Here is a 27,292-nt window from a genome sequence, read left to right as displayed (position 1 = left end):
TCCTTCAAAGGAAGTTCTCTTGTATGCTTTCCACAGAAAACACATTCTGGGGAGTTTATGCCAAAAAGCGATTTAAGAATTCTTGGTCGCATTTTAATGTCGTTTCTTGAGTTTCTTCTTGGAGTAACTTCAGTTTCCAGGTGCAAAAATAAAGCGTGAAAATACAAAGGTTTGCCCCCCGTCCCATGCCACCTTTTCCAAGCAAACCAAACAGCAGCAACAAAACATTTTGGGCTGAAAGCTCAAAGCTTTGGTAACCTGTTCCCTTTCAGCAGGATCTTCCAGCTCTCACTCTGCTGCTCAAGTACTCCATGAAACAACAGATCCCAGTTTTTACATTTAAGTACCTGCACTTAAGTTCCAAACAAATCCCCAAAATAGGCATCTAAATAATTGTGCTGGCTTCTGAGAGCAATGCACCATCAGGCCTGGGTGCTCAGCTTCCTTGGAAAACAGCCACTTTCTCCGTTCTTAAATTAGGACTTTGAAGCTTAATTTTAGGCACTTGATTTTGGAAATTTGATTTGTGTTTTCTTGTTAAAGTGATATTTCCCAGTCCCTGCCACTGCAGAGGTGACTCCTCTTTTCCCTCCTCCAAAAACACAACAATCATGCTGCTGTTTGCTTTTGTAAACGTACTGGAATTGAAAACGCTCAGTGGCTTGAGAACTGGAAGATGCACTGATAACCAAAGCTGCCAACCAACCATTTTCTGTCCATTTTCCAAAGCTGCCCAGTTTCTCCTTTCTATTCCTAAAGCCTTAACTGTCCCTTGCATGTATTCCCTTTGCCTTTCAACTTGCTGCTAACCCCAGATTCCCTTTTTTTGTCCTTTCTGACTATCCTCCTAGACCCCAAGCACGCTTAATATTAGCAATAAGAAGGAGCTTAGAATAAATAGGTCCATATTGATCTGAAAGTGCAAGTACATTTATTTCATAGGAAACCAGGTAAAGCACGAGTGCTGTGGATTTTGCACTTTAGTTTTGACAAAAATAAAAGTAACTATTTTTAAACTTTATTTTGCAACTGCATCTCTTGCAAAGCAGTGCAGATTTTTGGCCCCCCTTGCATCAGTGGCAAGTCCTCCAGCCTGCTGCTGACTCAGCAGGACCCACAATGCTGAGCTTTCACACTCACCGGCAGCATCAGCGTAAGGAAGTTTAGAAATAAATGATTTGTATAAAGCTCAAGGAAGTGTAAAAAATGCAGAACAAAGGAGAGAAGCTAGTCTCCAACAGTTTAACCTTAATGGTATTTCAAAATGTTCAAAAATGCTGGGGGTAAAGAAAGACTTTAGCCAGTTAACTAGGGGGACCATTTCATGCTGTTACTTTTTCTATCAGTCCACTCTCTCAAATCCTTCAGTAATGATTACTTTCATGCATAAACACAGTTGTAGTAATTAAAGTACTTTACAGATCAGAAACAAATACACGAAAGAACACTGCAAAATGGAATAACTAATTGTGCTCAACACCCAATACCTCATTAAACCAGAATCTAATGATCTTCAGATAGGTGAGTAAAGACAAACCATAGGCGTTGTGGTCTTTGCAGTTTTATTCATGTTTTCAGCAGATCTAAACGAGCTCAAATTAGGACCTGCACATCCAAGGACTAGGACATTGACATGCATTTCATCCCCTCAAAGTCAACAGCTCTTGCTGCACCACAGGGTAACTTCAGCCAGAGGGAAAACACCAGGTGTGACGGTCAAGCAGGAAGAGCAAGCTGGAAGCAAACACACAAATACACCCATGGAAGTACTAAGAATCTTAAAAAGATGCTACGCCACTTCCTCTCCACCCCAGAAGGATGCATCCCACTACAAGTAAGGATCTCTCATGCTGCGAAGCCCCCCTCAGCAGCAGCAGATCTAGCATCCCTCAGCACTATGGTAAAATGCTTTTTGCAACAGCATCCATTTTCCTGGAAGAAAACGTTTGAGGGTGTACCCTGTACCCAGCTGCTACACCCATACCCCAGCATCAAGATATTGGAAACTTCCTCACTGCTGCCAGCTTATTGCATGGTGCTGTTAGAGTAATAAAGTGCAGATTGCTAAACTATTTACAGAAATAAAACAGGGAGGAAGAAAAAGCAAAGCACGCAGGTTTATTCAACTGCTGTGTTTGTAATAGCATGCAACTATGCAATGTGCAAGGACACTGCACAGACAATTCCCAGCTGGAGGTTAAAGAACTGGGGTTTTTTGTTTGCCCCCCCCCCCCCCTTCTTCTTTCTTTTCTTCTTTTTTATAGGAAAGAAACAGAAGAGAGGATCTGTAGCAAACCAGGTTAAATGGAAACAGAGAGAATATGTATGTGGCACAAGAGCTACAGTTGACGTTTCTGGAAGGAAAGCCAAAGCACAGCATTTGCTTTGGTCCAAAGCCCTCCTCCCGAAACAGTATGTGAGTGTTTATTAACAGCTACTGCTTTAACCTGGAGCTCCCTCTCTTCTTTCAAAAGCTGTGCTGATATTGCAATTGGGAAAATGTGGCTAGCTGTAGCTTACAATGGCTAATTAGCCAGAGGAAGCCTAGGCAGCTAAAGAGAGCGCACTGGGAGGATGAAGGAGTCCAAACCTAAGTCCAGAGGGCTGTAAGGACTTCAGCTTTCATTTCAAGTCTCCTTTCTCTTATTCAAGTGCGACCTGAAAGATAGTCTGAAAAAATCCTCTTCTCCCCTTTAGTAAAGGGGCTCCTCTAATCTCTGTGCACCTCAATCAAACCAACTTTTTAATTCCACAAGAGAAAAACAAAGGTACCGTCCCCAAAGCCTATTTTAATGAGCCTTCTTGATCAAAAGGCTGCATTTTCTAAGAGAGCTGATGAGACCAACAGGTCCAAAGGATGCAGAAATCCAGTCTTGCATGACCACTACTAGCAGCAGAGTTCAAAGAGTACCATGTAGCCTCAAGACCGTAAGCTTCAATTTATTTATTTTTTTAAAATGCCCACATCTCAAAATTGCATATTAAACTTTAAAAAGCAACAAATAGGAAAAGAAGTTACAAGCGGGGCCGTCCTCCCGCGTGAGCCCCCATTTCCTTCAACATCCTGCAGCAGCGGCACCAAGTCTGAGCATTGACAGGTCATCCGCCACCAGCCTGCCCCCTCCTCTTGCGTCAAGGCTGAACCCCGGGGACATCTCAAGAACAAAACCAAAAGCGTAGGGTAGATCTATAATTCTTGGTTATTTTCTTTGCATTTGCTAGCTTGACACATGAAAGCTTGCTATCAGACCCATGAAAGCACCTGCAATTCCCCTGCACATGTGAAACACCGTACAAAGCAAGAAATGGCTGTGTGCAGCTGTCCGGTGAACAGCAGTTAGCTATCAAAAGGCTATCTGCGGTTCACATGCTGGCTAGATACAGCGATCCAATAAAAAAGCTGCAAAATTAGAGGAAGATCATGAAACCTGAGGGTGATGGTCACAAAGGTAGTGCTACACCATGCAAATCTGACTAGTACAGGGATAATAGTGCACACAAAACCCAAAGTAAGATATCCCGCTAAGATGCGTAGCTACAACTCCTGTGCTCCAGTAGGTAAACGACACTTTTTGGAGGACCCTTTGTGTTTGGGAAACCAGATCACACTGAAAAGCACACAAATCACCATTAGGCAAGTTACAGTATTTTAAGTATTTATCTGTGTGTATACTTTTATTTCCAATGAGCGTGGGGTAGTACCTGGAGTGCTATGGGAAAAGTGAAATTCCCTTGTGGGCCCTAATGCACAAAAAATACATGTGAGTGAGTCAGCTACATTCCTCAATAAAAGTGAATTTCTACACTTAAAGGAAGAAAGGACGCATACTGACACTAGATGCATACCACAGCTTGCCTTGCTGCTATTTCTTCATATGGCCAGCCATGCTACGAGAAGTCAGTCTTAAAACTTCTGTATTTTCCTGCTGCACCCCTGTGCGACACGAGTTAATCCTGTACGGCTGCAGCTGCACCAATACTTGGTGACTTCATTTTAAGATGCTAAACATCATGCCAGACAGTACCACCACACGTAGTGAACAGTACTAACAGAGAGTCAAGCAAGTACGAATAAACAGCTAGCATTAAGTAGAAGGTGCTAAAAATGTTCTTTTTCCCACCATTCTGATAATTAAGAGAAAAGAAGAAAAAAAAATTTACTCCAGGTACAACTGTTATGCCATGGATCCATGCTGCTCAGGACAAAACGCTGCCATTAGACACCCTGTTAAACCCCTGCCTTCAAAACAGTATGAAAATAATAGGCTCATCATTCAGAAAAGCAACCACCTTTGAAGATCTAATCTCCTTTCCAAAGGATAAAGAAGTTAACGCTATGCAAGGCAAGATTGTGACCTTGTTTTCTTCTTGCCCAGGTCTGACAAGGAATATTGAGAGTGCAGACTGTATTTTCTGGTATAGGAGCAGAAGATGCTGAGACAGGATCGTCATTACAGGTGCATCACTCAGATCATTCCCCCTCCTTTCCTTTCCTGTACAACACTTAGCACATCTGTCAACGAAGTATTGCCAAAACACGCAGCTGGCTGATGGCATTTCTGCTACAGAAGCTCAGGGCTGAAAAGCCTGGTGTGTCCCGAGGAGTCTTCCCTGCAGCAGACTCACACTAAACCAACCCTTCCCGCGAATCAGCAAGTATCAAGGTACCAAATAATCGCTGTAACAAGGGCCCCTGGAACAGGGGACCGACTCCTGGAGTAGTCAGAACAGAAAGCATTTCTACCTGTACATTTCCTTGGTTTGATGCTGGCAGCATGTTCCTAAATGTTACTTCATCAGAAGACCCTGCTCCAGGAGGCAGGACTGCAGTTCCTTGTAGTTTATTCTTTGTTTTAAGGGGAGAAAGACCAACCAACCAACCAATTAAAAGGCAATACTGTAACAGTAAAGCTTGGTGTGATCTTATCACTCGCGCTTCCTATGAACTTTAAATAGACTATTGGAGGAAAGAAAAACCCTACACTGCCCACACATCTGGCAACTGCCAAGCTGTTTTATACAAGCTCATAATATAAACAATTTGGGTACCTGCAGAAGTCAGGAAGGGTATTCCAGCAAAATAAGTCAATTTCCTCTAAAACTTAGCCACTCTTTTCTTACAATAAGAGGCAACAAATTCCTGGTGCAGTGGAAACCCCACTGCCATTAAAATATGTTCCAACGGAAAACATGTCTAGGCTGAACCCCCAGCACCAGCACCAAGGTGCAGAAGGTTTTACCACATTCGCTTTGTATTTCCAAAAGCACCAGAGCAAAGACAGGGCCAATACTGTAATTTCCTATAATATCTCCGCTTTAAATACAGCGACAAACCAACACCCACACAAGCAGCAGGTGGCAGGTTTCCCCCCCAGCCCTGCAGCTATCCTGTCCTCTGCAGGGCAGCAGTCCCCTGGGACGGAGGGTACCAGATACGCCTCCTCTGCCTTGCCGCTTGTGCGGCGTCTCTCTCAAACAAAGTCTTCAGCAGTTTATAAAGATAAGAAGCTCCCTCCACCCAGGCATTTTCCCCACTCATGCCTGTTATGGTGCCAGCTCATGCCCACCAGTAACCCTCAGGCTGACAGGCATCACATCACCTCACCCTTGTTCTAACTCCTCCATTCAGCCACGTCCATAGCTGTAAAACCATGCCCAGAGTGTGTGGGGTGACCAAGAGCAACCAAGAACAGATCTGACACTGCTGCAAGGGGTGCTTTCATTCCTTCCCTACCCTCCACCACTGCCTGGGTGGAGGAAGCAAGGGAAAATTGAGGTAGCCCCAAGGAAACAACCAAGCAAAAAGATCAGCTTTCAGCCAGGTCCATCCTGACACCTGATTTACTGCAGAAGAAGCACCAGCACAAAGCAGGCACCTGGGTGACAAAGAGGTCTTACCTGCCTGAAGCTGAGCAAAGCCATTGCATTGCACTCGGCAAGAAACGAAGATCATAGCAAAAAGAAAGGCAAATAAAACAGATAGACAAAAAGATGTAGAATTTTTAAAGCAGAATTCTATGATGCTATTAAGAAAAGGCCAAATCAAAATGCATTGCACGCACATCATTTTGCATGTGGGAATGGTTCTAGTGAAAAGTGCTAGAATTGCAGAAAAAAGAAAATGTGAAATAAAAAAAGGTCACACAGGATATGTTAATGTCATGCAGAGTTAACACAGAGATTTCTTAAATATAATCGTAACAGCATGGACTGACGGATCATTGCACTGTAAAAAGCAAACAACAACAAAAAATCCACCCTGAAATGTTCAAACTATGAAGGAGACAGATTTTTCAGATGCATTACTATGTTCCTGTCTTGAAAACTGCAGGACTACGGATAATCTCAGGGCAGGTCAGATGTGATAGGGCAGGACTCAAGGGGAAGGGGCAGAACGTTAACCACTGAGAAACCCAGCAGATGAGGACCAACATCACATTTCTTCCAAAAAAATGCAATTTTAATGTTTTATTCTATCTAAACACAGCAAAAGTTTTCCAACAGAAACAGAGCTAATGAAAAGAAATACACAGAAAAAGATAGAAATAAAAAGCTAAACAGGCAGTGCATATGACCAAAAATGCTTACTACACACTGATCAGCCTGCAGCTGAGGACCTTGAAGACAGAGGGGAAGTATCCCCTTTTATTTTTGCATCCTTAAAACACGTTATCTTGTAGGAAACAATAATCAACAACCTTACTAGTGACCTGAGACACACCTTGAGTACAGTATCCTAAGATTAAATTTCAATAGGAACTTTGATTTTCTGATGATACCAAACATTTTTTTTTACTTGAAGTCAAAAATAATTAAAATTATTATTATATTTACTATACTGTTTGCAGGAAAGTGAAAACTTAACTTGCAGTGCATTTTATAAGCACTCATTTTGTTAAGAGTGAAAGATAGGAAAGAATTAAGTTGCATTTCATCAGCCACACTAATAAAGCAACTTTAAACTCCGGGCAAAAGACAAGCTCTTTAGCTTCTATAGTAAAACAGTGCACATCTACTATATGGATGGCAACATATTAAAAAGTTGCTCAGCAGGTAACCCCAAACCTTTACATTCCAAGTGTACCTATTTCATATATGTTTTGTACCGACTGTGTAGGATACAGAACGATGCTTCAGGCAATGAAATTGCTCATTCATGTTGGCAGCTCTCTGAAAGTTTCCCCTTCCAGAATCTTACCACCACGGCAGCTCTATTTTTACTGCATGCTAAAAGCAAAACATGCTTTTGTGCAAAGAGCTCTTTCATGATCCAATTTTTCAAATATCAAAAGACAATTCTGGTGGTTGGAAGTTTTTTTACAATGTTTTCATCTCCCTGGAACACAAATCCTCCACACAGATGTGTCATCTCTAAAACAAACATCACCAAATGGACTCTTCATTTAAATAGACCTGATCCTCTGGACCAGGCTTCAGTTCCATAGCCTCATGCACGAACTGATACATGGTGGAAGAATAGAGGAAGAAAAAAAAAAACCCACACCAACAAACACCCAAACCACAGGTTCAATTAACATTCTGCTCTCAGGTTAATAACAACCAACAGCTTAGGAGGGAATTTGGTAGAGGTCTCAGCAGAGTGATGCTGCTGTGAGGAGGGATGTGTCAGAACTGCCAGTGGCTGACTAGGGCTCCTTCACTGGTTCAGCCCAAACCCCAGTCCTGCTCCTCTGTTCTGAAAAAAAAAAACACCTCCCAGGGCGTTGGGTGAATAAGCTTTTAAAAGGCAAAGCCTGAAAAACAGATAGAAATATGAAAGCGAGAAATGGAGCAGTAAGGAAAAACAAAGAGGGGGAGGCGTGGAAAACCCCTTAACCTCATTGCTAAGCTCCTTCATATGTGCTACCAGCAACTCACGTCCCTGTCACTGTAGGTTCAAAGACTGTCATCTTCTCCCAAGGGCATACATCTCTCCTTCGGAGGCAACACAGCACTGAAGGATGTAAAGCACTTACTCCAAGACAGTCACTTCTCATGCACTGTGAACAGTGGTTAAAAACCAGAAACGCCCCCGTGTTCTCGCCAAGTGCATCCTTCAGGACTCAAATCTGTGTTTTATCAGCTTCCTAAATGTATGTTTTAAGACTCAAAGTCAATCCCCACAAACACTTAGAAAACTGAACTGTGCTATATGCAACCAATACCCATGCTGCTGTATCATTTGAGCTTGACGTGTTCTGTGAAACCAAGAAGTATTCAGTCTGTAAAACTGGAAATTCATGATAGCTCTGCAATTGCTCAACTAGAGTTTAGATGTGACTATCTTATCTAAACGACTGCACTGAATTTAGAAGGAATGAGCTAACTACACGGACTTCAAAAAATGAGAGAAAAAACTTTGAAAACAACATTAGCGGTCCCTTCCTGTACCTTAATGCAACCACTTAGCAGTGGTGATAGAGCAAGAAATCAATATAAAGTAGTACCAGAGGATGTTATTTTTGTTCTGCAAGACACGGCAAGGCGTACAGCCTGCTTTTGCGTGCTTCAAAGGGAGATGACAATGGCTTTGAAAGGGCAGAAGTAAGGGCAGGGAAGTTAGAGGTTCCGGGAACCTGTCAAGTAAAAGTGGAGGACTGAGTATGGCCTCTGGAGAATTACTCGGGAACCTGATGAAGGCTGCAAAACCAGAGGACAGAGCTACAATCATTAAACTCTCACAAGTGGTCTGGCACCATCATTGACTCTAAAAATGGCTTACACCCGTGCACAATTTTTACCTTAAGAAACTAGAGGCGGCAGCAGCAGCTCACGCATTAGCAGGGCAATGATCCACACTGAAACACAGTGGCCCTTCTGTGACTGCCTGTATCATTATTATTTTTCCTCCTCATCTTTAACTGAACAGACAAGGCCTGCTAAATGCAGCACCCCTTACTGACTTGCTTAGTGCCATCTCTCTACATCTATATGTAATGGGTCTTCTGCCACCCTATATATTGCTGGTGTTCTCTCACACTTGTGTTTCCCTCTAGCCCTTACACTGCATTTTAACCTCTTGCAGAAGGTGATGGGGACACCCACCCAAAATTTCCCAGCCCGTGGTTGACTCTGGTGGACAGGGAAGTCCAGCCACCTCTTCTGTAGCTGTAGCAAATGAGAGGCTGTGGAGGCAACCGTGGTGTAAGCCGTGCCTTCTGAGTGGCATGCAAGACAGATTTCAATAAAATATGAAAAAGCCGACTCCAATCTTTTGCAAGAGGTTTTTCTGCTTAGGCTTGTTAAGGAGGCAGAGAAAAATCCATAAGTAACTAGGTCTGCTGGACTAGCAACCTATTTTCTGTCACTGTATCACATATGTTAATAAAAAAATTGTGAACGGTGTTATGAGTGCAGGTATCTTCCCCATTAATAAGGCTTCATGTCACGCAGTAAGTCAAGTTCACAAGACTAATGTAAAGCTTAACAACACACCAAAAGGCCACTGTACACGAGTGAACTGACAGACAAATACATGATGCAAGGGATAAACGCATAACCCTAATACAGAGCAAACAGCTACGAGCTTGCACCAGTTCATGAGGTCTGTGACCAGCTAAGAGCCACCTCTCCATGCCAGCATCACAGAAGAGAAATGAACCACCAAAGCAGACTCAGGTGTTCACCATAAGCATCTGCTGCCCTCCAATCCACATATGCACATACATAAAAGTGCAAGCACAACTAATATCATTGCGCCCTTCAAAGCCAAATCCAGATTCCTGTCCCTCTACCAACATTGTCCTGCAGCTGCCACATGAGGTCTGGCTCGAAAACATGTGAGCAGCTACATGAATGAACTGAACATGTTGATGCTTTCTGGTAAGCACACATGCTATGCACCCAAACTAGCACACCATTTGAACTTCAGCACACAAAAAGGTTTCTTGAGTTTCTTTTCCTAAAGGGCAGGGTGATGTTAAACATTGGAGAATGTCAGCCTCCTAACTGGCTAAAGGTTTAATTATTGTTAAGTCAAAGGTTTTCCTACTGCTTGGCTAGGAGATGATTCTCAAAATGATGATTCAAAACATCAGTATTTTATAAAATCCACCCAGGAGCAGGAAACAATCCTTCATGAAAAGGTTAACAGATGCTTTCTGATTAAATTATGTCATAGGAATAGCACATCTAAGGGGAAGTTTACAAAGATTAAAGTATAAAGGTCTTTAGTTTCCCAAATCTTCATCATTTTGAGTAAAACCAAACTTGAGGACACAGGACCAGCTCAAGAACTAGACCCTTTTGTTTGGAACCCCTATGCTGACAATAAAGTAGTGTCAAATGTACAAGTAGTTCACTTTTGCTCATTTCTTACTGCTTCAAGATCTGATTTGATCTTCAGAAGACCTCTATCTGAATAAGATGCCATGGTTTTAACCCAGCAGAGGGAGAGGAGCTCCTCCACCAAACTGCAGTCTGCTCCAAACCCACAAGCACATGTCACCTAAGGGAACAAGACATTTTCCCATAACTAGCACTTGCTGGGTGTTCCTTAGCCAACAAGGGCACAGCAGAAACACTGCCTTAATCCAAAACACTTCCCAGCAAGTTTGTAACAGCATAAAGTAAGGGGAGGGGGGAAATAAAAAAAAAAAAAAAAAACAACAAAAAAAAACTAAACAGGCAAAAATGCAAACCTGCATGCTTAATGAATTAATTATCTAAACATATGGCCTAAAACTGTAAGATACTTCGAGGTGTATTTGGTCTAATAAGCTAAACCACATTATTCTGCATATTTAATACTTGTTAGGTAACATCTTTAAGAACCATGACACCAACAGAAATGTCCATCAGCACGCATATACCTCAAAAGCTGGAATGTTACTTGAAATTAAGACTACATCCTTTCTGAAATCAAGGCTACATTTCAGAGCAGAGAGCCTGAACTTGCACATAGGAAGAGAGCAATTACCCTCCAGTTACAGCAAAGCCAGCCGACAAGAAGAAACAGTTTTCTGAAGGTCACAGAGGGACAGGAGCGCTTCCAAGCGATAGAGAAGGAACGGTCACTTTGTTCAAAGTGCTGACCCAGTGTCTCAAAGGGTAGGGATCAAAGAGCAGGGCAGGATTTGAAAACGCAGGAAAACACATTTATTCCACGTTTGCCATAGCTCTGCAGAACCAAGTTTTGTCTCCTGTAAATGCTAGTGCAACTCGGCGTGTGTAGTCATCGCCCAAAGCATCTCACTTGGCAGGCGGATGTTTAGTACAAAGCTTTGACATGGAGGTCAGTTAAATCCAGACAACTTTAACATAAATACAAGTTCAGGGAAGCTTTTTATATTTCTACCTGCTCAGTATGCCCTTGGTCATCAACAAAGCATCATTAATGAAGCACAACCTCTACATCTAATATTGCTTTAATAAGGGCGTGCAAAATACACAGATGCAATGGGAGGCTGAGACCAACTCTTAATTTGCAGCACTGAGTTCAGTGTAAGTAGCATGATTCATTTGTTCTTGGAGAAGTGACAATTACACTTACCAGCCTGCATCTGTAAAATCTCTACACCTGGCAAGGGAATTTATTAGACTGCCATTGTGCTTTCTAAATGCCTGACACTTTGTGTTTCATATGAGTCAACCATTTCATCGAGGAAATAAAATAATTCTCCAACGCATCGAACACATCAGAAAATTATTTACCGACAACATACTTTGGACAAGTTTGCTCTCGTGCTTTTAGTTACCCTGTAAGATAATGCATCCTAAATGCCAAAACACAAATAGAGAAACCAAGGCAATACATTCTGGGAGATTAATTTCATTAAACAGATAGAGGGAGAGCCAGTGCATAGACAGTCCGCAGCAACTATACAAGTTATCTCCATAGCAAGATCATCGGAGGCAGCATTTATTTGATTTGTCAAAGAATCAATTCAGGTCACTGTTTGCAATACCTTTATCAAACACAGATATAACTGCTGTTCTGTCAGACACAAGGTACAGACTTCAGCGGCCTCAGGACCCCAGATATAAATCAGCACTTTGGAACTCCAGGGATGTCAGCCTACACAACGTCCTCTTAACCATACTGCAGCAATATCAAATTTAAACAGCCTTAGGAAAGGCCATAGCAAAGCAATTTGAACTGGACATAAGTTTTTAGACAGACTAACTTCTATGTAATTCACTGATTATCCTTTTCATTTGTCCTTGAGTGTGATCTTCCATCTAAGGGGAAAAACTGTTTCCAATGCTAGCGTGCATAAACCAGTTGGATTGCAGAAATCTTCTGCATTTTTAACACATTTAAGAATCACAGAACAAATTAGCAACTATATTGCATATGACAAAACAGCTACAGACTGTAAGGATTATTGTCAGTTTTGTGAAGTGTTCGGATGCACACAGAGAAGTGTGCTCTGACTGGAATGCAGTAAGCATCCGTTTCTTAAGCCTATTATATAGTCAAATAGCTTTCAAAAGCATATGTTGCATCTTGAAAGAACATAATCTTGTGCATTGTAAAAACCAGGAAAACAAAAGCGTTACTGCAAAGAGCTGAGGCCAACAGCCCCAAAAGTATTCCTACGTTTAAACAGTTTTATAGATCTTACCCCTATACAACTAATTTCAGACATGGCAATGAAAGAAGGTTAACAAAAGGACTGAGATTAAGAGGACAAAATGAGCAAGTTGTTCAGTTACGCAGGGGAGGTTATAGCAAACAGCACCATCACCCATACATGCCTTCATGACCTGCATGAAGAGCTACCAAGTCTAAGAGGAGCTTTAGCAGCTTTGAACAGGCAACAGAGTTGGCTTGTGACCCATCCTAAGACAGCATGACACTCACAGGAGTGAAAAAACCCACCAAGAAATAATAGGTAGAGGTGTTTGTGGCTCTGCTCCTCAGCAGTGAAAAAGCATCCCCACCTCTGTTTGTTCAGAGAACAGACCCTCAATGCCTGGAATAATAAAAAAAAATATGTCACCAAGAGGCCATTTGCTCCAAAGGCTCTCCCAGTCCAAAGGAGACTCTACAGAACGACCCATCCCAGGAGATGGCTCTGCGCTGAGCCCACCCTCCCAGTAAATTGCTGCCCTGCCTATTGGGCAGCAAGCAGGCAGGAGCAAGGATGAATGCTCATTGTGACATCTTTTTAGTACTAGCTCCAAGAGGGACAGAGGGCAAAACAGGACACAGAGGCACAATGCTGTTTTAACATGGGACTGCACGCATTTGCTGCTTCTCTCCCAGAGATCTGTCTCAGGTGGAACACAGACAGAGTTAACCAGGAGACTCACTTCATCCCAGGACTGCTGAGACCACTAGAAGACCGACAGTAGACAAGTATTTTAACCTTGTAAGCACCACCACCTTGCTCTGTACAGGTGGGGTTTTTTTCTGAGCTCAGCAGAAACAGAAGCTTTTGATGTTGCAACGCTTGCTGCCCCAAAACTGAGGAAGGTAAAGGAATGAGGTCAGCTCAGTACTTGAGAGCATTTAACCAGCTGAATGTCACTTACAAGGAATACGATTCCCAAGGGGCAGCTCTGGATTGCTCTCCGCGCCAGGCTTTCCACCTGCGGCTGCTGGACTTGAGCACTAAGTCAGCCTGAAATCCTAAAATATTGACAGTTCCAAAAATCGGAATCTTCAAACATTATTGCCAAAAACCTGCTCCTAGCCAGCTGCAAAAGAGCGAGCAATTAAAGGTGCTGCCCCGAGGCCTGACAGATTTACAGTATTATTGCCAATTTACATTTTTTTTGTTCTGTTAATCTTATCTTCTCTAAGTTAATTCCTCTTGTAAACAACTCAAAATGAAGGTCAGCAGGGAAAGAAGAGATTAGACCAGAGAATTCAAAATATTTTATTTCAACTCTGGCTGCACTAAAGGCAAGGAATGCAACAAGAGGAATTCTTGCTAAGAAATGTAAAGGCAACATCAGCTTACTAAAAATACTGCAGTAAGCGCACCCACAGACTGGTCAGACAGCACATAAACTAAGTATCCTTAATGATGCTATATTTATGTACCAAATATGCACCAGTTTTAGTCAAAGAGACTTCATTTGATCAGCTGCTGGTATGTAAAAGCTAGTAAATCACACAAAGTACAATTGCTTTTTAGAAAGCACAGTGAGGCAAATAGATCAACAGCCAGACCCTTCCCCAGCCTGCAAGACAAAGCTACACTGCACATTAAATTCAGCAGTGCTCTCTCCGGTGGCATTTGAATGCTAAAATACAGGGGACTTAAGTTAGATCATTCACAATAAATTCACTTAGCAGCTTACGGATAAAAAAATACAGAGTCCCTAAGGGCTTCCAGCACACATTCATATGTAATGTGTACATTGTAAGAAATTCAGGAAAATCCAGCAAAATTTTGGCATGTCCTTGACCCATGTCAGATGGCAACAGTGTCTCTGAGGGGAAACCCACTCTTTAAGTTCAGGAAATTCAGCACAGCGGTCTCTTTCATCTGCTCCTCAGTTCATGTAAAGCTGGAAAGGAATCACTACCCAGCTGACCCCAGTCATCTCCAGGCTCCACAAGCTTTCAAGGGAAATCCTCACTGAGTGTGCAAGTACAGCTCCCCCCAGGCAGAGCACATTGCCTTGGCTACTCTGCTGCTCTGAAAGCAGATGATGTCTAGTGCACCCCAAATAAATGAATACTTTTATAAGAAACTCCAGCTTTCATTGCCGAACAGCATCAGATGATCATGTGTGCCACAGGCTTACTCTCCCTGATGCAGCTTCAACTTCTGTTAGCAGTGTTGAGGACACACCAGTATTTCCCTCTAGCTACAGTGTTTTCCAACAGCAGAAAAAAATCTCCGGCTGGGACTGCACAAAGGAACAAGGAGGGCTCAGAGTAAAATATCATTTATATCACAAAACGCTCCAGTGTATTCACAAGTTCATACGAAAAGTAAATAAATCCCCTCCTGCTACACTAGCAGCTTTATACTGATGCAGCAACACCATGAGCCTGCATCTACAAAAGCTTCACAGCTGCAAACCCCTGCATGCAGCCACAGCCACCGGCAATAATTTAAGCCGACCGTTTGCAGCAGGCCCACGGCTGCCAGGTCCTGGCGGAGGGCTGCGCTTCAGAGATAACCTCACCCTGGAAGCAACCTGGCCCAAAACTCCAGCGAAGGGCTGCACGGCCACCGGAGCCACCGGAGATGCCTGCACGCTTGCCCTCCTCTGGTTTCAGCTGCAGGGCGTGTTTCCATTTACACAGAGCGGTTTCGTAGACTTCCTGATCGGAAGCATCCAAACTGGGCAACTGCTGCCAGGCCCCTGCCTTGTTTTCACTCGCCCTCGCTAGCGGCCAGCTGAGCTCTTCGCTTGTGTTTTTCACTGCCACGGTACCAAATCCCACAGCACCAGAGATCACCCAAAGCACGGAGAATACAAATTAGCGGTACGGGGCACTGCCGTTCAACCGTGGCTGGGATGCCGAGCAAGCAGTACACCCAGCTGCCAGAGGCACGAAACACCTCTTGTCATCTACCAGGAGCCCTCCTTGCTGAGCCAGCCAAGGTGTTACTATTCCTGCCCAGGTCTGCAGGACTGGCCTTTTGTCTCCAGACTCAGAGCACGGATCGGTGCCGGAAAGCTCTGCGGAGCTGGGTCCTCAGCTGCTGCATCCCTGGGAAACGGGGAGGGTGGGGTGGGGTGCTGAGGGCAGAAAAGCAGCCAGTGCAGGCAGGGAAGAAGGAAACACTTAAATTGCCCAAGATGATACTCGCATAACCCTGAGCGCTGCCAACTTCTAATGCTGCTGCTGCCGCCCGAGGGTTTCCAAAAGATGGAGGAGATAAAAGCAAAGTCATAAAGTTTTTAAGAAAAGTCCCTGCATACGCATCTGACATACCGACACATTTCTGTCTCATGCTCTTCCTTCTCTACTTACTTCCGAAATGCTTGCACTCTTTAAACATTTAGATTCGAAAGCGGGCAGGCATCTTTTAGAAGCACTGCCCATCTCCCCGGCGCTGCTCTCATGTGGCGCCTGCCCTGTCCCGCAGCCGAACCCGGGAATTCCTGTGCCAGCGGCTCCATTCCTGATCAGTAAAGCGGGGGGACCGGTGAGCGAGACGATGGGCTCAGGGAAGAAGCAGCAGCAGAAGCCCAAGTCTTCGCTTGCGAGCCCGACGAGACCTTCCGCTGCCCCGCTGCGGGGCTGCCCGGGCCCGGCCGCCCCCGCAGCCCCGCTCGCCCGGCCCGCCCCGAAGCAGGCGACCCCCGCGACGCGCGGGGCAAACGCGGGTCACGGCTTTTTGCTGGGAGCCGCAGCAGCGCTCAGCCCTTCCCCAGCTCCCCGCACGGCCCGGGGCCGCTTCCTCGCCGTCAAACGCAGGCGGGGCGGGGGTGACGGGGGGGTCCCCCCTTCCTGCCCATGTTATTTCTCTCGACTCCGTGCCCCGCCACGGCGGAAGGAGCCGCCGCCGCCCGGGGATGCAGTAGCCATGGCAATGCGAGATTGCATCATGCTCTTGACTAACTGCACCGGGGAAAAACGCTCCCGGCGAAAACCCCGGCCCTTCCGCCGCCCCGTCCCCTCCCTCCCCCGGCTCGCCCGCCCGCCCGCCGCTGCCGGCCCCGGCCGCGGCTCCGCCGCTCGCCGCCGAGCCCGCCTGCCGCCCCCGTCGCCGCACTTGTTGCGCGCCCCGCAGGCTGGCGCCCCCCGTCCGCCGCGGCCCCACTCCGGTACCGGCGCCCCTCCGGTACCCTTCCCCCTTCCCCCTCCCCTCGTCGTCCTCCTCCTCCGGGCCCGGGCGGGCGCGCCGCATCCCGCCGCCGGGCGCGGAGCCCCGGCGCTGCCCTCCCGCCCGGGGGACGCGGCCCTACCTGGCGGCGGCGGCGGTGCTGGGGGCGGCGGGTGGGCACCGGCCAGCTCTGTCACGCTGCGGCGCGCGGGGGCGGGGCCGGGGCCGGGCTCAGGGCGGGAGGCCCCGCCCCCCGCCGAGCCGTGGGCTGACTGTGACGTAAGAGTGGTGCGGGGGGCTAACGGGCGGCGGCGGAGGGGGTGCTATGACGTCACGGCCGCCGAGGGCCAATCCGGCGGCCGCGGGAGGCTCGGGAGCGGGGTGGGCGAGCGGCGCTGTCGCCGCGGGGGTGGCGCTGGCCCGGGCGCCGCCGGCACACCGGGCCGCTGGGCGCGGGGGGCTCGGGGCCGCGTCAGCCCGTGAGCGTTACGCGAAACACCGGGCGGCCCGTCGGTAAGGGGGGTTTCCAACCCGGGCGATGGAAGCAGGAGGCCCCGGTGAAAAGCAATATGGGACCATGTCATTAAAGACTGCCATAATTAGATAAGCCACAGGCCTAAATTAAAGGTCACCGGCAAGCACAGTTGATTTGTTTCCCGTGTTTTGAGTAATGGGCTTAGCGGTGCTACGGGGGCTTTGAATATAAGCTCTGGGTGCAACAGAAATGCAGGATTTTAACTTGGTCATGTAACAAACCCCCTGGTGTTGTTGGCTAATTCAGATGCATATACTGAGCCTGTCCCCACAGTGTCGGCTGTCCAAGAAAGGAATTTCAAAGCATCCTTTCTGGCTCCTCTCCAATAGCCGGCCGGGATGCTCAGCTCAGCGGAGGAAGAAAGGTCCCCTCTACATGCTCCCCACGCTCCGCAAGGTCCTAACAGGACAATAGCAAGGGAGCCTTGGCGTCGGTATGGCCGGCGGGAAGAAAGCAGTTTGTTTCTTTCCCTCTCTCACATCCTCCCTCATGCTGGAATGACCTTTTAAAATTATTTTTTTCCCCCTAGGAGTGTGTTCCGTCTCTTTGCTAATTAGATTAACATGTTACATAAATAAAGAACAGCTTTGCTTTGCAAAGGAGAGGAGTTGAACAGCAATTTGCATGGGTTTTATTCAAGATCAAGTATCTGCACTCCATGGGAAGCAGCAGTTTTAGAAAGCTGGAGGGAAAAGGGTTTCATGAAGCTTCTCTGTGGTGGAAGGTGCAAGTACAGGTGAAGCCATCAAGGCTAACCCATACCAAGCCAAAGTCCAGTAGCTTCTCCCGGGTAGTCAGACACTGGTCCTACGCTCATGGTCATTCAGCTGAAGCTGTGTGTTGGAGCCTCATCTAACCCGGTTGAAGCTCAGTGTGCAAACTGTTCCCAGGTGTGATGCTGAGCTGTGAGCAGGCAACGCCGTAACGCAGCGTGTTTGCCCAGTGGGAGCAGAAGCAATCTGCCTTAAGCTCTCACTGGGACAAGAAAAAAATATCTCTCTCCAAAGCAGACATCGAGGCTATGCCGTAATTTTTTTGTTTAATCTTATTTCTTTATTAGAATAAGTCGTTAATAGGAATGCTTTTTGGTTTGGATTTTTTTTTTCTTTTTCCTTTTTGTTTTAAAGCCCCGTTATACATTTCCTTTCCTTTTGAAGGACCAAAGCCCCGTATGATTTTTGTGTGTGTGATCTGAGGCTTTGTAGCAGTATTCAGTAAGGTACGAGCACTCACAACTGTCCTTGCCAATGTATTTTAACATTTGGAAAAAAAACAACAAAAGCCAGCACAACTCTCAAGCGAGTATGCCTTTCTGAATGCCCTTTGCCCAAGTTTGTGTTCTGGATGTTTCTGAGGCATTCCTTCTTGTTTGCGGGGAGTCAAGCGATCTTGCTTCTAGCAAAATTAATGGAATAAGGCACAAGTCCCTTTTTTTCTCACTTGAGCTAAAATGTCCTGAGCTCATTGAAACGTGACCATTAGGTCTTTCCAAATCTGTAAATCTGAACATGATTTTTCGATGTGCTTTAAATAAAGTTGCTTCCCAACAAGTATACACACTTGTTTCCATGGTTCATTGATGAGAGATGATTGCACCAAGTGTTACTTTCACAGCCAAAAGAGGTTTCTAAATCTGGAAGATGTTTAAATAATTAAGACTCAATCTGGCGGTTTAAAAATAAAAACTTAGAACCTTTTGCAACTCTAGATGTAAAAAGGGAGTGAGCGGGGCATAGGGAGTGTAGGCAGAGAGGCAGGTGGTAGCTGGGAAGTGAGTGGCACTCGTTGTGGGAGAGGGGTGTGCTGCTGCCTGGTACCCGTGCCGTGCCGTGTCCTGCCCTGCCAGTGCGGTGCTAGCAGGCAGGGGAGCCTGACCAGAGCCTGCTGGAGGCTGGCACGCACCCACTGCGGCTTCCTTCGCCGTGGAGCTTGCTCTTCTCACTTAGCAGTGGGTTTTTTATGAGGCTTTGTACATGTGGGATGTTGAGTATCTGGCACTGGAGAGGGGGGACACAGCTGCTGATGGGGGGGGAAAGGATGAAGCTGGGGGAGGACTTTGGCTTTGCCAGCATGGCTCCAGTGTGAGGCTCCCTGCTTGCCTGCTGAGCTGCTGGTTCATCCCTCTCCTGGCCTCTCCAAAGTGCTCATGCTGTTGTTATCGGTCAGAGAAGAGCAAGGTCACGGCATGGGAAATGTCATTTCAGAATTGCCCATTCAGGAGAACTAAGCAAATAATGCCAAATATTTTGGCACTAAACATTAGGCAGTTGATAAGGGGTAAGGGCTGGCCAATGTTGTTCTGGGCTGCAGATGTACTGAGTCCTAGTGTTCTACCTGTCCTCTCGGGGCATCTGCAAGTTTGCCAGGAGTGAAGACATTGTCATTGGCCTCTCCACCAAGCGCTGATGAAATTGGTGCTGCTATGTTTGCTCAGGATGGGCTTCAGAGACCTTATTATCGGTGTGGGATCAATGAGGCTGGAGTTCAGAGAAAGGCCAATTAAACAGTATTAGAACCGTAGATAGAAAGATTGCTAGGGCAGATTTAAAATAAGTTATACCTTGCATTTAATTTATACCTGTGTCTCATGACCATTGTAATCTTGCTTTTCAAGAGAGAAGGGGCAGAATCTGAGCGCTGTGGAAAGCTGAGTCCTAAGTGACCCAGCCTAGGTAGCAGCAGCAGAGGTGACAAGAGGCCTCAGCAGATACAGTTATGCTCACTAAACTGATGGTAAACAAAGGGAAGAGGTTAAATAGATGCTAGCTTTTGAGAGCATGGGTAGGAAGAGAGCAGCTGGAACAGCTGAAAGTAGAGTGAAGAGTCAGTGAGGGCTGCAGCACTGGGGAGAAGAAAGAGTTTGGAGTAGGTCCATCAGTGTGGTGGCTGAAATTAGCCTGGATAAAGCGGTAGGAGTGTGTGTTGCAGGGAAATGAGCCTGAATGTTGTTTGTTGTTTTTTTTTTTTGGGGGGGAAAGACCAAATCCATCTTATTTTTAAAAAATTGTATTAGAAATCCTAGCTATACCTATTTAGTAGCAGTCATCATGCACACTGTAATGAATAGCTCCTTGTTTTGATTATAAATAAATTAATCCAATTTTCCCAGAAATAAATTAACAAATTGATTAGAACAAATAACCATCATTTGCCACTCAGTCGTCTTAACGGGAATTTTCAGTTCTGCCTAGGTTTGCCTTGGCTTTCCTCCAGGCTGACTGCGGCAGCTCCATGTTCTTTATCAGTAAGATAAGTGGGATGCGATTACAGTTCACTTTAAATCAAACACTGGACTAAAGTACCAGGCTTGAAATTTCAGCATTTATCTCTTCTGAATGCAGTGTTTTCTTCTGTTGTGCAAACCACAAATGCTTCATACTGTTTGTACAACTGTGTCTAACTTTAAGTACTTGATCTTCATAGAAAAAGATTCCAGCCAAGGTTTTCTTCACAATTTTTTATTTGGCAGGTCTTTGTAAGCAAGTGGCTGGATGAAGCTGCTATTTTGAGATTCCAGCACAAAACTGGTGTGAACACACTGACTCTGTGTTCTGAGGTATGATCATGTTACAAACTGGTGTGAACCTTTGAGGGTCATTCTTGCCCTCTGCCATCAAGGGCAAAATTCTCACAAGCCAGAGTGGAGGCAAGTTTTTGGCACTAACTATGTTTCTAATCCAATGTCATGCATTTCACCTTAACAGCAGTTACTTTTCTGCATTTCCTTTTCCTCTTACATCTCCCTGCAGGGTGCTGTGCTGTAGACAAATGATTAAATAGGACTGAAGACCTGCACCAACTCACCAAACTTGCAGTGTATTTTAGAGAGTCAGGTTTGCTCCAGTGTCCCATAACAGCAAATTGTTTCTTGCCAAATAGGTCAAATAATTAGTAAGTTTACTCTGCCATTGGTGTTAGTATGTTTTTCTCTCTCACCGTGCTGCTCATCATCTCAGAGAGAAAACTTTATTAAAGTCCACCCTTGTCAATGCTGCTTACCTTAGTTACTTGGGATATGTGCATTTTAATTTGATGTTGTCCATTGGCTGCTAAAGCATTAATTGCGCTGAACTGAGAAAATAACAAGCCCTGGGAATTTTGCCACTATCTGTTAGCTGGTTGGTCCCTATGGCACTGCTAGACAGCTGTCACTGGCAGCTGCTGGGGCTGCTAATAGGAGACACACAGAGAATTAAAAGGTGTTTCTGATAAGCAAGTAGTAAAGGAGCATGTAGTTTTGAAATGAGCATGAAGAAAGTGGTTACTTAACCCAGAGGCACAGATACTCAGCTAACCCACGCGGGTGGTGCCCATGTGTCCTTTCAGTCTGTCTCCTTTTTGCCAGTGTCTACAGGAAAAGTGGCCATCAGAAGCATCTCATTTACAGCCCTGTACTCAAACCATACTGCTCTCTCTGGGGCAAACCCGATGTTTGGTAAGGCACGACCCACCTTAGCCCTTATGGGGCTTTTGCTGACGGTCACGGCGCGCAAGGGAGGGAGCAGATGTAAGGATCACCCTGGTGCTCCTCTGTCCTGATGGCTCTGCTGTGACCCCAGTGAGCCCTGGGAACCCAGCCCTGCTCTCTCGTTCCCTGCCTGCTTTTGGGTATTCCCGTCATGATTTGGGCACATCTGCAGTTAAGAGTAGAAGCTCTTCAAGGGGGAAAGTGCGTTGTCACTTCACCTGGCAAGCAGTTTCTGCTGCTGTAGAGTGATTTTATAAGAGCTAATGGTAATCACAGTAGGGTGAATAAAGTATAAACTGCATTATTTTGCATTAGTAATTGGATGCCTGCTCCTTGCTTGTTCCTGTTATGGTGCCTTTTTGTTGATTTACTGTATGGGTTACAGCATCTAATCCTTCAAAACAATGTTCAGTCCTCCTAAACAACATCATAAACCCATCACTGTCCACTGCAGCCTGTCACCCATTTTCTGCTTTATCTCAAAACTAGTGGGACCTATCACGTTGCTCAGTATAATGGGGCTGGTAGGAGTACAACACCGTACTTCTGAGTATTAGAGGTTCTGGTTTGGAGGAGCAGTTAAGGGCAGCATTTGCTATCCCTCTTCATGTGCCATGCTCCCTATCGCTTTCTCTTAGTCACAGCCAGCATAAACTGTTTGAGATAATCCTGTTGAGAGAAAACATTGTCTCCCTGCTTACAGCAAACAGTAAATTGTGCTTAGTGCAAAAAAAAAGGGATGAGGGAAAGTATTTTTTTAAATGCTCCGATTTATTTGAAAACATCTACATGAATCTGAATGGTTGTCATTCCACATTGGAATTTTTCAAGTATTAAATACATTCATATTGCCTTGTAGCTGAACTTCGTGACGCCAACTCTTACATGATGGTTAGATTAGTTATTAAGTCATTACTGCAGTCATATTTTTGAGGCAGCTGTTTCCCTACAAAGTCATCAGATCCTGCTACAGCTTCTTCCCTCTTGCAGACTTAAGTGTTCACAGAAGATCTTTGCCGCATTTTGAGAAAACCATTATACCTGGGCATTTGTCCTGAGTTAAAACTATTGCATATGATTGTAATATTCTGTTTTACTGGGGGATCACCGTGCAGACCAGCCAAAAGTCTCCCTTCCTGGCTGCAGGATACTAAAGCCTCAGTACACAACACTGAGCTCTCCTCTGCCTATCTTCTTCCCAGGAGATCAGTTCACTGCAGATCCAATGTGCTGTCTCTGCTGTCTGCTCAGCCCACGTCCTAAGGCAAGAGTAACCTTTTTGCCTAATATAGAATGTTCAGGTAACCTTTCCCACTTCTAAGGATTGTTCCAGCTCTCACCTAGGAAAGCAGAATCTGCCTTTGCCCTGTGGTCTCTCCAGCCTTCTTGGGACCACAGCTTGCATGGCCTGGGAAGAAGAAGGCTGGGAATGTATTTTACAGGCAATTGGAAAAAAGCGCCCAGTTAAATATTAAACATTCAAAATAACTGCTGTTTTAGGGGTTTTCACCTTCTCACTGACCATCTTCAGAGGCTTTCTGAAGTTGAGCAGCTGAAAAGTGAGCCACTGACACCAGTGACTGCTGTTGATGTTTCTAGCCCTGATGCTGGCCTCAGGAGGACTGTGAGAGGACCCTGGGTGGGTTCCCTGGCTGCAAGCTACCACTAGCTATTGCGAATAATCTCTGGTGAGTGATGCAGCCTCCAATCCAGGTCAGTTTTTGTGTAGGGGATATCTTAGCATAGGCTTGCTTCTTGTTAGATGAAAATTAGTTTGGTTTTCCCTGGGAAGGAGGGGTGGTTTGGCTTTTGTTCTCCTAGGAAGTCTTTATTCCCGGCTGTGAACAATACTGGATAGAGGTAGGCACAGAGATAAATAACGGTGGATGTTAATCTTTTCCTCCCTCCCTCTTCGCTTGTTTTGATCACTTACTCTGTAAACTCGGGGCAGGGACTCTTCCCCACTATATGCATGCAGAGTGAACTCAGAGATTTAGGAGATGGGAGGACAGTATAGAAGTTCTGCACCCCTGTGGAGTCATTTTGATAATGATCCAGGGAGATACAAGGTAAGACTGGGTGCAGTCCTGGTAGCTCTCCAGAGAGGCTCATCATGAGGTCGTAAGTAAGAAAAGGTCTTGAAGGTGATTAGGTCCATTCCCTAACCTTAGGCATGTTAGAAGAAGGGTTCGCCGGAGTCAAGAAAACGCTCAATATGAGTTATGCATCTTGCTCACCTTTATTAGTTTCTAACGCTACTTATATAGAACCGATACACGTGCATATTTGTAAAGCAGAAATATAATTGGTTAGTAGTCTCTAAACGCGCGCAGTTCTCACACCCCTAATTATCATGACTAAAATAAGCATTCTATCCATGTAGCTGTGTTGCTGTGCTTCAGCCTTGTAGTTTGTTACTCCCTATTTTCCCATACTGGTCCCTGTCGGTCTTGGCCCTGCACCTGCTTTCCCAGCAGCTGTAGCTTGTTACAGCCACGACCTGTTGGCACAACACAATTACTCAGTCTCAGGATTCAAGAATAGCTCAAGGCTACCTTTCTTGTTAACTTCAGCACAGCAACTTCAGGACAATTCTGATTACAGGCCTATTCTAATACCAGGCCTGGATTGTGCAGATCTTCAGAGATTCTAAGGCCATGCTTCTGCAGCCATTCTTCTACACAGGCACAGTGGGGTTTTCTTGAGCATTACCAAAGATCTGAAACTATTCCTGGCTGTGCAAGGTTAGCAGCCAAAATGAACATCCCCTATCACCATGTGTATAAGGCCGAGACTGTGACAGCCAGCCAAGGCCTCATGTTAATGTCCAAAGTAGGTCATGGTGGCGTCCTGGTAAAGAAGAATAGTTCTCACTTTGAGCAGAGGCTTCTGACTCTGAGGGCATGGCTGTTCATGGGGCTGCCATTGTTCAAAGAAAGAAGCCCGATGTAAACTTTTGAAAATAAATTGTGTTAAAAACAATGCCCTGGTTGGTCTCATTAATTTCTTGAATCCATTGCCTCCCTCAAAAGTATTTTAACCAAAGAAATACCAATAATTAGACACAATTAAATATAATAAGTGTCTACTTATGACTTCACCATGAAAGCAATATTTTAATATATTTGGGGTTGCTTCCAAAAGTATTTTTTTTTTCATGCTGCTGAGGTGACATTTCTCCAGACTCTTCTTTTATGAACAAATGCATTTGTGTTTACAGTCCTGTCTTTTGGTGTTATGGTTTTTCATTAAGCCTTACACCTACTTCGATGACACCTAACACTTCTCCTGTGCCTCTGGTACAGTATTCAGTCTGTAATCTTAATTCCAACTTCCTGCTCATGTAATTCTTTTGCATTTATAACATTTTCAGGCTGTAGTCTGCTAAAACCTGTGCACTTGTCTGCTGTGATCTTTGTTTTCAATCCTGTGACATATTTTTGCTTAGTACTTGAACAGTCTCACTAACAATTATTAGGGTTTATTGCATTTATTGGTTTATTTGAAAAGTTGTAGGTGGATACCATGATTATGCTGTTATCTGAAACTACGGACTAGCCTCTCACATCAATATCCATCCTACTCAGATGCAGTGTGCTGTGACGTGATGTGGATTGTGTTGACTGCTTCCCTGAGTAGAAGACTAGTACATCCATGACTGTGAGCAGCTACTTTTATGAAAATATTGGAATTATGAGGCTGAGTCCTTGGCTTTTTGTCTGTCAATATTTCTCTCATAGAACTCCATTTTAAATGAGGCGAGTTCCTCTTTTTTGAGTCCTATTACATTCCTTTTTCAGTGATTTCTGTGGTAAAAGATTCTGTTTCTGTACTTGATCTCATTTTGTGGTTTGGCTATATCAGTGTCTAGTAGCTGTACTGTTATTATTTGATAACTTTAAATATCAAATTTTTATTGAATCAAATTCAGAGGAATTCTATATTCTTGTAATCTTCTTTTTCATATTTAAAAGAAAGAAATTTGTATCATTGGACTTGCAGCTGGTTTTATTTTATTGTTGGAGTAAGCTCATGCACTGAATTTTTCTAAAGTTGAAAGCAGTAGCAACATATATCCAACCTCACGTTTTTCTTGTGTTTTCAAACGGAAACCGGAAGTGGGATTTTTGAACTCTGAAAAACTGACTGAAGACCTCCAAATATACAAAAATTGGCAATTCATTTGAATTTTGTGGTAGTGCAAGGCAAATAGTTTGTGTTTGGTGTCATTATCTCCTACAATGTGATGAAGGTGAAGACTCAAAGGAGTTGCTTTTTCTCCTGTTTCAGGTTGTCTGTTAAAATGAGAAGGATATTAAGTATCTTAAGGTCTACTTCATTTCAGCTGGATGATCCCAGATTTTCTGAACCTCCAGGTCATGTTAGCCTTGTAAAGTTCCTTCCTTAAGGCCCCCTTGTTGCCACATATTTCATTAAAACACAGCAAGGACCAAAAACTTCTTAGCAGTTGCTGTGGCTCGTTCACTGCTGCCTCCAGCCTCCATGTGGGAACAGCTGCTGTGGGATGTCCCTGGACCCTTTCATCTCTGGGCTGGCTTCTCTGTGTCAGGATGAAACAGCTGGAACTCAGCAATGCCAAGTTACTGCTGTTTAATGAGTTACCACATCACTTCAACCACAGAATTAAGATGTTTGTGTTCTTACTTCCTGTTGGAAATAAGAAATTAAGTACATCAGCCTACATCTTTGCAGATCGAAGATAGCACGCTTTGCTTTTGCTGGGGATGGAGAGCTTTTAGCTACTGCTCCTGCATAAGGACTTGTCCAGCTGGAGGGACCGCTTCAGTGTCTGAGCCCTTAAATATATTTTAAAAAGAACTAAATTAGCTTGGTGTATACCAGGGACACTTATCCTTGCTAACAGCTCTCCTTGGCACCAGAAGCTCTTCTAGGCATATAGATGAGAGTGCCTCTGTTCTCATAATTATAGTATTGCTACCAACATGCTATAATTAGACAAGTTAAAAATTGTCTGAGCTTCCACTTATTGCTGAAACGCGCTAAATTCCGGATGCAGTTGTCGTTGAGAAAAACACTTTGAAGCTTTAGCTACAGCATAGGCAGTCTTTTCACACCCCCCTCACCTTTCACTTGAAAGGAGCATTTTGTGTGGACTTAACATGCATGGATGGTCTTTGTAAACAGCTCTTCTTGTCTTTTTGTTACATACCAGGAGAAGCACTAGAGGCTCAATGGAGTGTATTTTTAAAAGTAATTCCTTTATGCCACCCACCATCCTTAGCTGTCAGGGTTTTGTTATTTTGTCACAGAAGTTTCTCACTGAATATGTTTATTTTCTCTGTTGGGGGCTGCGTAGAACATCCTCTGAAACTCGGGAAGAATAATTAGTTCACTCCTTTGTTCTGTGCAAGGTGTCCATGCTCCTCATCCTTTACCTTTTGCGCATAGTGGGGTGTGAGCTGTGCAGAGCATGGACAAGAGGTTCTAGCTTTGAACTGCTGCCTAATTCAATAAACTGTCAGCTTCAATGTGTCTTGGTTTTTTCAACCTACTTTTATGAGGGGGGGAAAAAAAGTATCACCGACGCCTATTTGCTTTTTGCTATAACCACTCCCCCTCATATCA

At 44.8% G+C, this 27,292-nt stretch overlaps 1 protein-coding gene across 3 annotated transcripts in view; it reads right to left on the bottom strand.

The window, feature by feature from the left end:
- Window positions 1-16,884, bottom strand: part of ELOVL5 (ELOVL fatty acid elongase 5) — a 38,756-nt gene extending 21,872 nt beyond the window's left edge. Inside the window, exon 1 of one of the 3 annotated variants that reach the window (XM_040598679.1) lies at window positions 16,825-16,884. Coding sequence is in view for 2 of the 3 variants with exons in the window: in XM_040598683.1 (XP_040454617.1) it covers window positions 15,887-15,914 (28 nt within the window). In the remaining variant the exon portion in view is untranslated. Of the gene's footprint in view, window positions 1-15,886; window positions 16,048-16,824 lie in introns of those variants that run through there. The other 2 variants (XM_040598683.1, XM_040598678.1) reach the window with 2 other exon arrangements.
- Between the last annotated feature and the right edge of the window lie 10,408 nt (window positions 16,885-27,292).

Source organism: Falco naumanni, chromosome 6, assembly GCF_017639655.2.
Source record: "Falco naumanni isolate bFalNau1 chromosome 6, bFalNau1.pat, whole genome shotgun sequence".
NCBI classification, from domain to species: domain Eukaryota; kingdom Metazoa; phylum Chordata; class Aves; order Falconiformes; family Falconidae; genus Falco; species Falco naumanni.
This window is presented reverse-complemented; position numbering and strand designations above follow the sequence as displayed.